This window comes from Rhinolophus ferrumequinum, chromosome 14, assembly GCF_004115265.2.
Source record: "Rhinolophus ferrumequinum isolate MPI-CBG mRhiFer1 chromosome 14, mRhiFer1_v1.p, whole genome shotgun sequence".
NCBI lineage: Eukaryota > Metazoa > Chordata > Mammalia > Chiroptera > Rhinolophidae > Rhinolophus > Rhinolophus ferrumequinum.
This window is the reverse complement of record NC_046297.1, coordinates 32376674-32392500: the sequence shown is the minus strand read 5'-3', so window position 1 is coordinate 32392500 and position 15827 is coordinate 32376674. Positions and strand designations below refer to the sequence as shown.

The window sequence follows — 15827 nt, the reverse complement described above, 5'->3', positions numbered from 1 at the left end:
TGTTCATGGATGGAGCTGGAATCTTACATCCTGTAGAGCTTATTATAATCATATCATGTTCAAGCATGAAAGATCTTAAAAATAAATAAGTGCCAATCCCAATGTTATCAATGGCCATGGAAGCATGAGAGGTGATGTAGCTTACAAAGGTGGTTTACACCTTCTGCTTGGGGCAATCCAGGCACAGGAGAAGACTCACATTGCAGCCCAGTCCTGAGAATTGTGCCTGGGTATCAAACCTGTTGCATATATTCAATGACATTTTTGTTTAGTTGAGTTGCGTACTCTGTCAGCGTTTGAAAAGCAGACTAGGTGCATCCTTTCATACCTGTCATGCTCCTGCAGGCCAACTTGCCCCTGCTGCAGCGCGAGCTCCTCCACTGCGCACGGCTGGCTAAACAGAACCCTGCCCAGTACCTCGCCCAGCATGAACAGCTGCTTCTGGATGCCAGCACCACCTCACCTGTTGACTCCTCAGAGCTGCTTCTCGATGTAAACGAAAACGGGAAGAGGCGAACTCCAGACAGGTGAGAGGGAGGAGGACTCTGGACTAACTCTGGCCTTTTCCTTATACCTGTGGTAAGAGGACATTTCATGTCATGTCTAAACTGCTGATCTACACCTCTTGCAAACTAGCAATAATCTTGGGGACCTCTCTCTAGCCTGGGATGTTACAGAGTGATAATTCTTTGGCCTGTGTCAGTTAGGCTTTTGTGCAGGTTAATCTTTGCTGCTTGTAATATTAAAGTAAAAGGTGAAGATGAATGATATTCAAATGTGCTAAGTTCCACTGATGGTTCTTAGACATACAGTATTAAAATTGTCGTTTATTATATAATTCAACCCCATATTTTACCCTTCAATATTAGGAACTTTGCTGTTCCAAGTTTTCTCAAAATATGGTTTTGAATGCTGGCCTTTATGTGTTACTCAATAAACACAATGCAGTAGCTATTTAATTGGGTTTTGTATGAACTAAGAGAAAACTTCCAGGAAGATAGATGACCTGAGTGAAGATAAGAGTTCAAAAATAGAGCTAATAGATAGTAGTTTTGCTGAAAATTTTTATTTATCAGTCATTATTTATTCTATTAGGCACTCTGCTCTCATTATGAGAATTCTAAGAAATGTAAAATAAAGTCCTCCATTAAACTTTATAAAGTAGTTGTTGAATAAGGCATATACATGAAGTTTCCCATGTACGTTATTAAAATAATTTTCCTTGATACATTACACTCATATATAATTATTTTCCTAGTACAGGAATGCAAAGTTTTATTAGCAATTTGTAAAATATGGAGAATCTTAAAATGAAACTGTATTCAAAAATTTATTTGTTATATACTTTGTTTCCTTTTTCCACTTATACATTCCCTCCTTATACATTTCATCAGGCATGAGTGTAACAGATTTTGAAAGGTTAACACTTGGGCACAATTATGTTCCAGATTCATAGGCGTTTACAGTCCTTGATGCTGCTCAGAGACATCTATCTATGACTGACATAGTTGCCCTTAAATGTATTAGCTGCTTTGCAATCAGAATGTTATTAAAAGCAAGCCAGATTACATACAGTTATTACAATTTTTATGTTACTATCTCTGGAATTTTTTTCCTCTTGACATAAGACCTCTTTATAGTTTTAATTTCCTAAAGCAAATGTTAAACATTAGTTTACTTCTGACATACTGTAGACCCACCTCCATATATGACTTACCAATAGTGGTACATTCTTCTTTTTGCAAGTCATGTTTCCTTGGCCATATATAAGCATTTAGTACTTTAGCTTTTAAAGGGGACCCCATAATCCAGGTGCCTGAGTGCTGTGTCCACATGATCCTGAAAACCAAGAAGCAGCAAAGGATAGATGACTCACATGTGTGTTCTTATCTGACCCTACGCATTTACACTGCAGGAAATCAGTACTGGGTGTAGGTATTGGGATGTTCCAGCTCCATTTTTCCAGGAAAATGTAGTAAAATAATTGTGGAGAGACTGGATGGAAAATTGGGAAGAACACTTATTCAGGTAGAGGAGAGGGTAACAGAGAAAGATTTCGATAGCGGTGATAAATGTAAAGATAATCCTATAGGCAAAACTGGAAATGGACACAATGTATTCTAGAAACCCTAACTGCTAAGTAACCATAGCAGGCAGAATGAAAACTTCTTTTATTCATTTCTCTATATTCCCAGCCATCTCCCCACTGATTCTTTTCCAGTGTTTTGTATTTGAATGTACCATGCCTTTAGACTTTTCTAGGACAGTACTGAGGTAAGCCCTGAACAGTGTGCTTTTCTAGGACAGTACTGAGGTAAGCCCTGAACATTGATATGGAAGCTTCATATAAATTACACAGAAAATCAGCATTTTTGTTTTAATGATCTGTAGCTGTGTGTGCATACATATTTGCATTCAGTCAGGTAGAACTCTCTTACAGCCTTCAGTCTTATTCTCCCCTTGGTTATTCATAGATAGTTGCTTGAGTCAGAATTAAAAAGGTTGCTCGTTGGATGGAACATTGTTTTTCAAGTGGAACTCTGAAATGTGTGTAATAATGGAAAGATGGCAAATGGATTTCCTTAGAGTTAGGAGGAAGGGTAATGAGAAGATGTTGTGTAAATACATTTGTATCTTGTGGGAATTTGATCAGAGCCAGAAAATATGGCCTTCTACATAATTTCTTTGCATATTATTTTCTGTGTCTTGTTTGCATTTGCATTTTCCTCTTCTCTGGTTATTTATCTGTATATCCAGACCTACTATATGAAATTTTATAGAGTATGGAGCTGTCTTACAGAAGAGCTTTTTTTGTTTTACTGAATGTGTTGTTGGTACATATGGTCTGACATGGATGAGCAGCCATGGTGAGATTTTGGAGTCTATTAAACTGGCTCATTAAAAAGATCAATCTGTTTCTGTAATAACATTGGGAACCATCAGTCACTAAAAGAAGGAAAAGCTGACACCTGAGGAGAAAACACATTTTGGTAATTTGTTCATGACATGTCATGAACAAAAGAGCACTCTATATTTTGTTTACAACTTTGGGGGCTTAAATTCTGTGATGACTACTGACTATATCTACTAAACAGTCGTCTCATGTTTCAGGGATGGGTTTTGGCAAATTTAGCTTTCTTCTCATTCTTAAATGTGATTGTCACTGGTTATGTTTTTTCTTTTTTAAGCATTATTATTATTTACAGAGAAATGAATACTCTGGGGAAGCCTATGAAATCTTTTTTTTTTTTTTCTTCCAGTTTGTACTAGTGAAATGTATTCTACTCTCTTTTAAAAATAGCTCTGTGATGAGTCCCTGAACTGGATTTGTAGGTCTGTGGTAGACTGTTGTAGAACTCAAATTAGAAAAATACAATTTTCATTTAAAAGCCATGCTCATTTTTTCTAAAATAATACGGAAAGTAAATAGAAAATTCTGGTTTCTATTCTTTGTTAATATGTAAAAGTTTATTATTTGTAGTAGACTTTCATTTTGCCATTCTGTGATGGGACAAGCTGAAGAAGGGGATATGAACCCTTTTTGGATCTGGTTAAATGAAGTGACCACTTTCCAAGATAGAAACTCGAAGTTAAGAGCACTCTTTAAAACTGTGAGCTATGACAATTCTTGAAAACACTTACATTTTCATATGGAGTGAACAGGGAAAGAGCAGTTTGAAAAGACTGTGTTTCTTAAGATTGCAGATGCATAAAAATTATTAGTGTTTAAAAAATACTTGTGTTGTATTAGTTATCATTGCTTTCATTCTTTTTTCACAGCTTTGATATTACAGCTTTTTGTTATAATGTGTCTTTAATATTGTGTTCTCACCTGTTATGCTAATATTCTGACTCAGAGAATCTTTCTTGCTTAAGATTTTAAACCGAATGATCATTGGTTTATTGGTTTTATTTGTGGGTAACACTGCCCCCCACCCCAACTATTTCAAATGGTTGGTGTTAAGTATTAATTCCCTTCATATATATATGTGTGTGTATATATATATATATATATATATATATATATATATATATATACACATACATACATACACACACATACTGGGGGTGCCAAAAAATGTATAAAGGTGGACACTTTGGTCAACATTGCTCAAGCAGTAGTTCGCCATAATCAGAAGTATCTGAAAGCTGATGGTAATCACTTTGAGCACCTCTTTTAATTTCAGAAGTCAAACGTGACTTGTGTTTATCTCTTGTTATCGGTATATATTGAGTATTACAATTTTAATAGTTTTTTCCTTTCTTAAAATGTGTATACACTTCTTTGGCACTCTCTGTATATATAAATTTTAATGTAATTATGCTGTAAATTACTCACAGTTTAACACATTTAGACTTTATTATCAAGGCCATGTAGTTGCATTAATATAGGTATATTTCCTCCTCCTCCTATATTTAAACATTATTGTTAAAAAGACTTACTTGACCTTTAGAATTTCATAATTTTCATCTGGGAAGGATCTTATGGATGCAAAAAACCTACCCATTCTCTTTATACTTGAGGAAAAGCTAGGGCCCAAAGAATTTACCTAAAGTCACAAAACTTCTTAATGGAGAAACTAGCTTATTTACGTACCTGAAAACTTGCAGTTGCACAAAATATGTTTTAATGTGCAGAGTATAAATAAGGAAAGCTCAACTAAGAATTGTGTTGTTGTTTTTTTTCTCCTTTACTTTCCCTCATTTATTTCTTCTCTATAAGTGCTCAAGAGGGTAAATGTTATAGTATAACATTCTAGGGGTTTATAAATCTTTTTAATGATAGAGGAGCCGCAATACAATCAGCCAGATTTCCTGACTTAATGAGTAAGTTAGAAAACACTGAAGGTTGAAGGGTCAGAAGACAATCATTTTGAAACCATGTTCATTGAATATATAATATTTGTCAACACAGTACACACCAGCTGAAACTATTATGTCTATTTTTTTTCCTTTTCTGTAAAATGAATGAGGTTTCAATCTGTTTGTCTTTCTAAAAAGAAAAGGTAGGTACACTTTACAAGGAATTGTAGGATTAATTGACTATATAAATAAGAATTAAATTTATATTCTCTGTAGCATTCCGTTTTCTATGGAAAATGTAAGGAATTTATATTATATTTATGCATTCTTGTTTTGTGTTCTTTTTTATGTATTCTTCACTTGTAAGAAATGAGTAATCATCCCTGTAGAAATGAATATTTAAAAAAATATTTTCAATTGTGAAGGCTTATAGTGGACATTGTAATGTGGAGTCTCTTCACACTCCAGCCTCAATATGAACTTGCTAGCCTTATTTCTTGCTGCTCTCCTAGGGTCTAGCCCTGCTGAATACTCTTCATGTTTAGTCTATATTCAAACTGATGGTTTCTGCTCTGTTCTTTACTTCTTACGTGTCATAATTCTATTCATACTTCACAGGCTAACTCAGACAGTACCTACTATTTGTTGGAGTCCTAATCATAAATATTATAATGGTTACTATTTACTGAATGCTTAAGATGTGCCAGGACCTATGCTAAATAACTTATTTGCTAACATATAGCACTTACTTCCTTACAGTCCTATTGCATAGGTTTAGGCATGTTAGATAATGTGTCTGATGTCAAATAGCTTATAAGAGGCACCAATGGGATTCTAACCCTAGATTCTTGATTTCAATGCCCATGCTCTTACAACTATGATTCTACACCAAGAGCCTCTGAATGTCCCACCTTGAAAACAAAGTGCTTTAAGTTATTGAATGTCAAATATGTGTTAGGATCAGATAGTCCTCTCAGTAGCTCTTGAGATAATCATCCTCAGTTTGTGGATGAAAACACTGAGGCTTGTAGAGGTTAAGTTCATATGCCCAACAAATAGCAGAGCCAAAATTTGAACCAACTCCATAGCCCCTGCTCTTTCAAGTGTACATTCTGGAGTGATCTTTTCTCACTCTGATCTTCCATACCACTTTTGTACTATTTGTACAGTACCTGCTGAATTCAGGTCCTATAAGAAAATATAGAAGTCTTACATCTCCAATTAAATTACATTTTATGGTAAAAGATTTCTCTCCAGTACAATTCTACAAAGAATGCTATTAAATGATAATCTTAGGGAGGGAGTTGGGGGATTATATCTTGCTCATCTTTGTATGCCCACTAAAGCTCAGGATAGTGTGTTACACATAGTAGATATCTAAAACAAAACAAAACAAAACATCACACACACTCACAAAACAACAAAAAACACTATTTGAACAAATAAATCATTAAAGTTAAACTTAATGTAGTCATTTTCAGTATTATGCCATATTGTATCTTCCCTAAGGGCCTGCTTGACTTCCTTCCTTCCTTCCTTCCTTCCTTCCTTCCTTCCTTCCTTCCTTCTTCCTTCCTTCCTTCCTTCCTTCCTTCCTTCCTTCCTTCCTTCCTTCCTTCCTTCCTTCCTTCCTTCCTTCCTTTCTATCTTGCTTTTTACTGTTTTAAAAGATGCATCTCTTAGACACCCACAACAATGAAAATAGCCATCAACAAGTCAGGAACAAAATGCCGTGATTGGTTCACTGACCAAAAAAACTGGAGGGCTCCACTCAAAATGTAGAGATGACAGATTAGAATAAGAAAGCACAGTTCCAGACAGTAGGAGCAGTAGAAATTGAATATGTCAGCTGTGGCCAGAAATTAAGAAAGGCAGGGGACAGCCAGTAACAGGCAGCCTAACTGTTGAGCAGATGGCAAGCTCCAGGAGACACATGACAGAAGCATTCCACTTTCTTGTTGAGGGAGAGAAGGCTCAGATGGCTATGAACCTACCTTATTGTAATCCTTGAAGATTCAGGTATTATGTTTATATGAGGTGTGATTAAGAAAAACAGTGAATGCTGCTGCTGAGTGCCATCCAACAGAAAGGCAGGGATCTTCAAAATAGAAAACAGTGTGTTGAACCGTAGTAACAGTGTGTGACAAGTTTCAACTTGTTCAGTGCAGTCAGTCAGATGTGAGGTACGGTTGAGAGAAGGTGTGTTTTAAAGTGTGCTGTAAATCACGGATCACGAACAACGCATTAACATGAAATGGGCAACCAGTTTCATGCTCCATCATGACAATGCTCCACGTCAAACGTTGCTTCTGATATGGCAATTTCTGTCAAATAAAATCATTACAGTGTGTCCTTATCCACCTTATTCATCGGACCTGGCACCGTGAGACTTCTAGCTCTTCTCCAAAGTCAAAATGACCATGAAAGGTAAACATTTTGAATCTACTCAGGACATAGAGGCAGCCACAACAGCGCAACTAAAGATACTCACAAAAGAGGAATTTCAGAACTGCTTCAGAAAGTGGCAAGAACAATGGGATAAGTGTGTTTGAAGTGAGGAGCAGTATTTTGAGGGGGATTAATGACAATGTGTCTTTTACTATAATAATTTTTTTTTTAATTTAAACATTCACCATAGTTTTTGATCATACCTCATATGTCTGGAGTGGCCAACATCCACCTGCATTTTATTTACTCCTGAAGGTATTAGCATGCTGCTCAGGAAGTTATCTCCTAGGCACTTGTTTAGCTCTGGAAAGATGGAAGTCATTTCTTTCCATATGGCTCAGTAGTGATGGTCCTGTATCACTCAGCTCTCTGTTCTTCCCCATCCGAATATCCCACTTTCTCCAAGATGATAGCAAAGTACAGAAACCACCCTGGATTGTCATGAAGAGTTAGATTTGATTTTCTTTTTAAGGAGGCAGGGGAATTTGTAATATATTTTGTTTCAGATACGTTATTCAGTACCAACAGAAAGGTGTTACATAAAATTCTTATTTAGACTCACCTAGTTCCTAACAATTGGTGAAGAGAACTTTTACTGAATTGTTTTAAAAATTCGAGGTCTGACAATTAAGTTCATGAACTCATCCTAGAAAAAGTGCTACATACCTCATCGCACCTATTCCACCTTTCAAAGCAATTTTGGAACTCTTTTTCTGGAATGGCGATTAGAGCTGTCATTCTATTACCCTCAATGTCATGAATGTCATCAAAATGTCTTCCTTTCAATATTTCCTTTATCTTTGTGAAAAGAAAGAAGTCATTTGGGACTAGATCAGGTGAGTAGGGAGGGTGTTCCAATACAGTTATTTGTTTACTGGCTAAAGACTCCCTCACAGACAGTGCTGTGTGGGCTGGTGCATTGTCGTGACGCAAGAGAATTGTTGGCAAAAAGTTCGGGTCATCTAACTTTTTCATGCAGCCTTTTCAGCACTTCCAAATAGTAAACCTGGTTAACTGTTTGTCCAGTTGGTACAAATTCATAATGAATAATCTCTCTGATACCAAAAAAGTTTAGCAACATCTTTGCAACAAGTTCACGAACTTAATTGTCCGACTTTGTATGACAAGAATGATTTCCTCCCTTTTGATTCAGTGTCTAATCCTTCTGTGGAAAACTTAACAAATTTCCTGTGTAAGAAAAGGGAAGAAAGATGTGTTTAATACTAAGTTACTAATGTTTTTGTGATTTAAAAAAATAGAACTGTTACCTCCTGATCTATGTCCTTTAGAGATAGATTTCTAAAATACAAAAAATGAAAAAATAGAGTTTTTAAAAATTTTGAGACCCTGCCAGCATCTCAGTCACAACTCTGGCAGAGTGGGACAGTGATGTGATGGGGCTCACATAAAGGAGTCCTGGAGCAGGGCAGAGGGACCTCTACCAGAGATGCGTAAGAGACCAGCAGCAGGAGTTGATCTGGAGAAGAAAGTTGTGAGTGACCTCCAAGTTTGTACTTTGAGTGACTGTGGCATAACTGACTGGTATAAGAAGTACCAGAGAAAGATGAAGTCCCTTAGGGCGTGTTCTGTTTGAAATACCCGTGCTAAATTGGAGAAGTGAGCTCCTAAGACACATATTTATTTATAACACGACTGAGATTAGAAGTTTGAAGTTTTTTCCTTGCCATTCTGTTTATTATGCTGTACCAGTTTGCCTCCCTCTAGAACAGTCTTTATAGTGATATCCCCCACGCCCACTTAAAAAACATTTTAATCTAGGAAAATACTTATGCTGCTCCTGTCATGTAAGAGAGGTTGATTGGTCTTCTTATTCTATTTATTGCCATGATCTTATAATAATTTTTTTCATTCTTCCCTGTTTTTAATGTTATACTATTTTATATAAATATTACTAAGGGATTATCAGTGCATAGTAGCCAATCATGACATCTAAACTATTTTAGAGGAAAGGATTTTTCAATGTTTGTTTTTTTTCTCAAATAGCTTACAGCCTCTGTTACTGAGGAACTAGGGAAAAAACAAACAGCGTGAGATGGGGTAAATTGTAAATTAGATTGTTTCTTAAGGGTTTGTTTGTTTGTTTGTTTAATGCACATTGTTTCCTATTAATCTCATTAATCCCATTTTACTGAGCAGGAAACTGAATCCCGAATGGTAACTTTCCCAGGTTATCGCAAGGTCACACAATTGAGTCCTGAGTGGTCCCTATTTTTAGGACTATCAGATCCTGAGTGATTGGGATTTAAATATTAATGTAATATTCAGGAAAATTTCTCCTGGTAAGGAGATACAATATCCTTATGTTGATTTAAAAAACAAACAAACAAATGCCTTCCAGAAATCCATGAGACAGGATGGACTTCCTGTTAGAATTTGAATTATTTCAAGAGTGTGCTGGTATGGGACAATGAATGGTATTTATTGGATTTGCCTAATACACTTTGAAAGGGCAAAAAATAAACATACATATTTGGAATTTGCCCAGACAATGAGGTATAAATAGTTTCAGGTATTTTTAAGGAGCAAATACAATTAAGTTGTTTTAGTTACCTTTCTGGACATACATCCTTTGAATAGGGTTGGCCTTCTAGTAGATGTGAGTGATTCGAGGAAGCACCAGGCAGACCTTTCCATTGCTTTATTTCTGTGGGCCATGGACATTTTAATGTTTTGCTGTTATAATATCACTACCTCTGTGAGGTGATGAGCTTTATCGTTTCAATAGTTAGCTGAGTTATTGGACCCAAGGTAGGACAGTGGGACCTGATAGAAATGATAGGATAGACTCAGGACCTAGCCTTGCTTAGGATATTACTCTCCTCTTTTTTTGAGGGGGAAAGGGGTCTTTTTTAATAATAATGGGTCATTGGAGTAATGGCACTGGTCTGAGGGTAAAGATAAAGAGCATATCTAACCACTTTGAAAATTGTAAGAATTCTTCCAATGTTGTATGTTGTTGTTATCTTTGAAAAAGAAAGACAAAACCAGTAAGTTGAGGTGGTTTTTGACACAACTGGGCCTAAGATGTTTTGATATTTAGAAGTAACAGGGGCTGCTATAAAGTATTTAGAGGATATTTTCTATTTTTGCACAAAAATTAGTTATAAATAATAAATTGTTCAGAGCAAAGAACAGAGAAGTTCTCTGTTGGCTAAAGTGATTGACATAGACACAGTTTGGCCAGAGGACCATCAGCCCTGTATGTTTCAATCTGCATAACCATGACATTTAGATGTAAATATAGGGAAATTGAATTACAGAGTTTTCAATCTAGAAGGGACCTCAGAAATCATCTAGTCCAGTGGTTTTCAAACTTGATTTAGCAGCAGACTTTTTCCTTTAAAATGAAACCTTAGGTGGAACCCCAATTTATAAAACAATAAGAATAATAAGTGGGTTCCTCTGGCCCTTTAAATATTGATTGATTGGGGGAAAAGTTCTTCATTGCCTGCAGCATCCCTTACACACCTCAGGTGGCACAGTTTGAAAACCACTGATCTAGTCCAACCCTTTCATTTTACAGATGAGCAAACTGAGGTCCAGAGAGGTTAAGTGGCTTGCCCAAGGTCACACAGCTAGTCGTGGAAGAGCCAGGACTAGATCTCAGGTCTCTTGATTCCCAGTCCAGAGCTCTTTCCACTACACCACACTGCCAGTAAGGTAGGTGCTGTGTTAGCATTATGTTCATAGCTGCTAATAGTCCAGTATTTTCCAACTGATTTATGCTGGTAATGTGAATTGAATGTTGAAGTGTATTATTCAGAAATGTATAGGATGCGGAAATACAAATTAGAATCACATAGATAAACTCTTAGAAGATAAATTGATATCTAGAATTTGAGTTATTTCTTTTTACTTTAAAAAATTATTTTAAAGAAATGCATTTTGGTAATGTCTGAGCTGCAGTGGACATTTTATCTGATATCAATGATCAATATGTATAGAGTAAGTATACTTTGATAGGAGCAGCGTTGAGACTTCTAGCCAACATTGCTGCAGGGACCATGTCCTGCTATCATTTCCAGTGTTGGCCAACCTGCTGTCTCCAGGACAGTATATCTTTCTTCAGGATGGAGTGGGCATGTATTCATTTCCCACTGAACTCTGCAGTTTCCTTCAGTTCTTTGTCTGCTATACCTTCTGTCTCTAACTTCTTTATCCTTCTCAATTGTGTGTGTGTAAATTGTCACTGGGGATCTACCCTAGGGAACATAAAGAATGGCTCATTGCAGAACCCTAATGATCTCTGTTGTCAAGTCAGTTGCCACTCCAGTCCCTCCAGTATTATCAGATGAAGACCATCCTAGAAGCCAGGGAAGTAGGAAAAATGTCTTAGGATCTCTTTGCTATTGGTACCAACCTAAAATCAAAGAGGCATTCAGAAATCTGCAGCTGCTGTGAGTTGGTGGAATTCTTATGGGGAAATTTTACAGGGAAAATAGATTTTACCACTGGTCTAACAATTGAGTGCTGGTCTTGTGAGGAGAGCCAGCTGTTACATAAAAAAGTTTGGGAGCTATGATTTCAGTTAAAGTTGGATGTAGTTTGTTCCTATCTTATTGAGTATATTAAGTTTGTGTCTAAAAATAGAGATCTATTCATCCAGAAAATATTTCTTTAGCCCTATTTCTTTTTGAAAATATAGGAGCAGCGATTAGTTATCAGGTCTCATTTATAGAATGTAATCCTTCTTAAAGCCAACTCCAGAGTTTTGTATATCACATGATTAAGTCAGGGGTATGCCCATCCTGCCCTGAGACCTGGTCACTTCAGAGAGCTAACACATGTTGTCTGGGCATGTGTTTTTTCAACTTGAAAATGGGGGGGTGCACCTAAATGATCTTTTAGCCCCAGCTAGCTCTAAATGAGTGCTGATTGATGTTTTGATAATCAATCAAGTTAATGTCAGAATCACAGGTATTGCATTGCTTTATTTTTTAGCTCATTTGATCAGCACTTTCCAATAGAACTTTCTGTGATGATGGAAATGTTCTGTATCTGTGCAGTCCACTACTGTAGCCACTAGCTTCAGGTGATAATTGAGCACCTGAAATGAGGCTACTGCTATTGAAAAACTGAATTTTAACTTTATTTCATTTTAATTAACTTACAGTTAAGCAGCCACATGTGGTTACTGTATTGGAAAAACACAGCTCTTAGATGTCCTATGACATGAAAGTCAGATGTCAGGTTAGGTGAATGGAATAGGTATACCTTAAAAATTCAACTAGAGAGTGATGCTGTTCTACCTTGAATCTTCACCAAATACAGTCTTAGGATAATTTGTTAGAAATCAAGTACTCGCTTTTGAATGAAAATGTTACTCTACAGAGTGAGATTAAGTTTCCTCTTATTTTATGACCTAAACACATGAGCCTCAACTAAAAAGATGTTTGCTAATTTGATGAGAAGTGAACCATTTTCTCCTCTGTGCAGTCAGTCCTCTGATCATTTAGGCCTCAGCATGGGTTTCAGTGAATTCCCATAGGTCTTCTGAGAAGCTGAGTTTACACAGTTTCTGGCCAATAAAGGAATATTCTGTTTATATTACAAGTTCAAATGTGAGTATCTGAACTATGCTGATTTCTGAGTACATTATGAAACAAAGTCTTTTTCTACCCCACTCCTTAGAACCAAAGAAAATGGCTTTGACAGAGAGCCTTTGCACTCAGAACATCCAAGCAAGCGACCATGCACTATTAGCCCAGGCCAGCGGTACAGTCCAAATAATGGCTTATCCTACCAGCCCAATGGCCTGCCTCACCCCACCCCACCTCCACCTCAACATTACCGTTTGGATGATATGGCCATTGCCCACCACTACAGGGACTCCTATCGACACCCCAGCCACAGGGACCTCAGGGACAGAAACAGACCTATGGGTAAGACGAAAGATATGTTCACTTCTTATGGGATTGGTTGCTTGAAGACTTGCATCATTATTTCTCAGGTTTGAAACCTGTGATGGGGTAAAAATTCTCTTTCTTTATATTGTCTCCTTTATTAGAAACTTGGTTAATAGTAACATGTTCTTTAACAGCTGTGCTTTCTTTCTCTTAATTACTTTTCTTCTTTATGACAGCAGGTTAATTTGTTTTGGAAGGGGACATCTAAATTAATATAAACCTTCAACAGTGTTTAACAAATGCAAAGTGAAGTTTTAGTTTAATTTTTGTAATATGAGAGATTTCAATTGCAGTCTGCCTTCTATGCACATTTTTAGATATCAGTTTTTTCTTTCATTGTATCTTTTATTTCAGGTAAACTTAAAGTTCATTTTGATTTTTCCAGTCTCTAAATTTCATATTTGAAAAATATGATATAGCATGATGTCTGTGGCTTACCTCAACAGATGTTCTTTGAGGAATGATTGGGTACTTTATTTTTTTTTTAACCTGAAACTGTTAGTGATTAAATTTAGTATTGAAATTTTGTGTCAAAGATCACAATTCCAAAGAAGGAACGAGTTTGGGTAAATATGTATTCCATTTGCCTGTATTCGTTTTTTCTTTGCACAAAACTATTGGAAGTGAAGCATTTAGGAGCCTTCGCCTTCTAAAGAACAAGTGAACACCATGAAAAAGGAGAGGGAAGATGAACAAGGTGGGTCTTGATACATGATCAATGGCTGAGGAGAAGGTATCAGAGCCCTGTTCCTGGAGCTCCTTTAATTCTGAATTTTTAATGAGTCAAGCTATTTGTAAACTGAGAGCAGCAGTCAACCCTCTCTTTTTCCATCTTCTGTGTCCATGCCACCTATCATCAGTACTTCCCTTTACCTTGTAGCTAGTTGCTGACAGACTTTCCTGACATGGGTGATTTGTTGGCAAGGATGCTGGAAACAGTAAGAGACAAAGTCCAAGTGGAAAACCAGGACGTAGAGCTGAGGATGCAGAACTCTGGAAAGCATGGCCAGCCAGTTATTCACTGCCTGAATAGTACTAACAGTGTTTTTTAGCCACAGGTAGAGGTAGCATGATGAACAGAAGTTTATAGTAGATTTTTAACTAGGTTAGTAGCAAATAGGGGCTTCCATATATCAGGTTTTTTCCCTTCTACACACAACCCTCTAAATGTTTAGAAAGCAGAAAGGAAGAGGTAAGGTGAGGTGAGGGGTGATTGAGGCCCTGGTTGTGAGATAGCAAAATAGTAGTTCTGCTTCCCCACAATCATCATTTCTACATTTACACAGTGTGTCAGAGAAATGGCTAAGTATATCGTTTGTGCTTTCTTAATAGCCAGTCTGTCTAGTGTTCTCTCAGGTAGCATTGCTGAAGAATTCTCAAAAGTGATTATGTTATTTCTCAGGCTGGGTTGATATTTTGACCCCAAAATCAAATGTGATAACAACCCCCTTCCAAGCAAAAGCCTTGCCATTTGTTTATGACTTAATTCCCCAAAACTATGATTGCTCATTTTCAAGTAGAAGTGGAGTCACCAGGTCATTGTCAAGGTATCCCACTTTGTAGGTGCTAGGAAATGGCCTATTTCTTAGGCAGCAAATGGTATTTTAGAAAATTAATTCTAATGCACTATAAAGTAATCATCAAGGAAGTAATTACACTTATGTGCAATGATTATGTTTTCATCTAGTAATGAAAAATATTGCTTTATGAATTATATCTGTCCCCATGGTTTTACCTGATTTTTTTTTTCAGAACCATGCTCCTTACTTTTTAATTATATTAGCTTATAAAACTAATAGTGCTAATCTCTATAAATATGTGCAACTACTTAACCATCTCTAAAGTCTGGCAGAGCTTACTGTATGTTAATATAAAATAAAATCTTGATGTAGGAGTAACAAATTAGTGTTACATCAGGCTGCCATTTTGAAAATATAAATATTGTCATAAAGGTGTATTCAGTCTGGTATGATTTATATATGCCTATCATATGTAGAGACATACTCACCAAAGCCTTTTAATAAAATAACTTTGCAAGCAACATTGGTTTATAAATGAACTTAGAGTTTTAGCCTAGTTAGCTAAAATTTTCTAGAGCATAACAACCAGTTAAGACAACATTAGTGTCAAAACTTCCCACAAATGAAAATGTGTTTTTTAATGATTATGAGTTACTTTCTCCTAGTACATACATCCCCCTGGTATTATGAATGTAAATAAAAATTGTGTAGTGATGAATATTTAATCATCCGAAATAGAGAAATTAATAAATGTAAAGTTTTGAATTGTTTTATTTTTTTCTTTTTAAAGATTTGATTCTAACAAATGACCTTAGAGTTCAAAAGCAGCAAATGAGTCCTATATTTTTCACCAAGTACTTGGGCTCAAACATATTTCTAATATACTTGTTTTTTAAAAAAATGAGAGGAAGCTTAGTACTATTTCACAAATGTTGGAATCCCACTAGCCACAGACATCCTGCTACTCATTAATTATTATATCATATGTTAGAGCTTGTATCATTATTGATTTACGAGTAGTCTGCTAAATGTTGAAACTTTTGAAATCTCTGGAGTACTTGATTCTTAAAGGCAAACAGTAAGATGCCTTCATTGTGAAAGACAGTGCCACATTTATATCTTCATCACT

The 15827-nt window shown here is 36.3% G+C and overlaps 1 protein-coding gene across 9 annotated transcripts in view; it reads left to right on the top strand.

Moving 5' to 3' along the window:
* RUNX1T1 (RUNX1 partner transcriptional co-repressor 1) overlaps positions 1-15827 on the top strand; it is a 168022-nt gene that overhangs the window by 110697 nt on the left and 41498 nt on the right. For all 9 annotated transcript variants that reach the window (XM_033126506.1, XM_033126507.1, XM_033126505.1 and 6 more), the window contains 2 exons: positions 346-527; positions 12904-13154. In XM_033126506.1, the coding sequence (XP_032982397.1) occupies positions 346-527; positions 12904-13154 (433 nt within the window). The remainder of the gene's footprint in view (positions 1-345; positions 528-12903; positions 13155-15827) is intronic.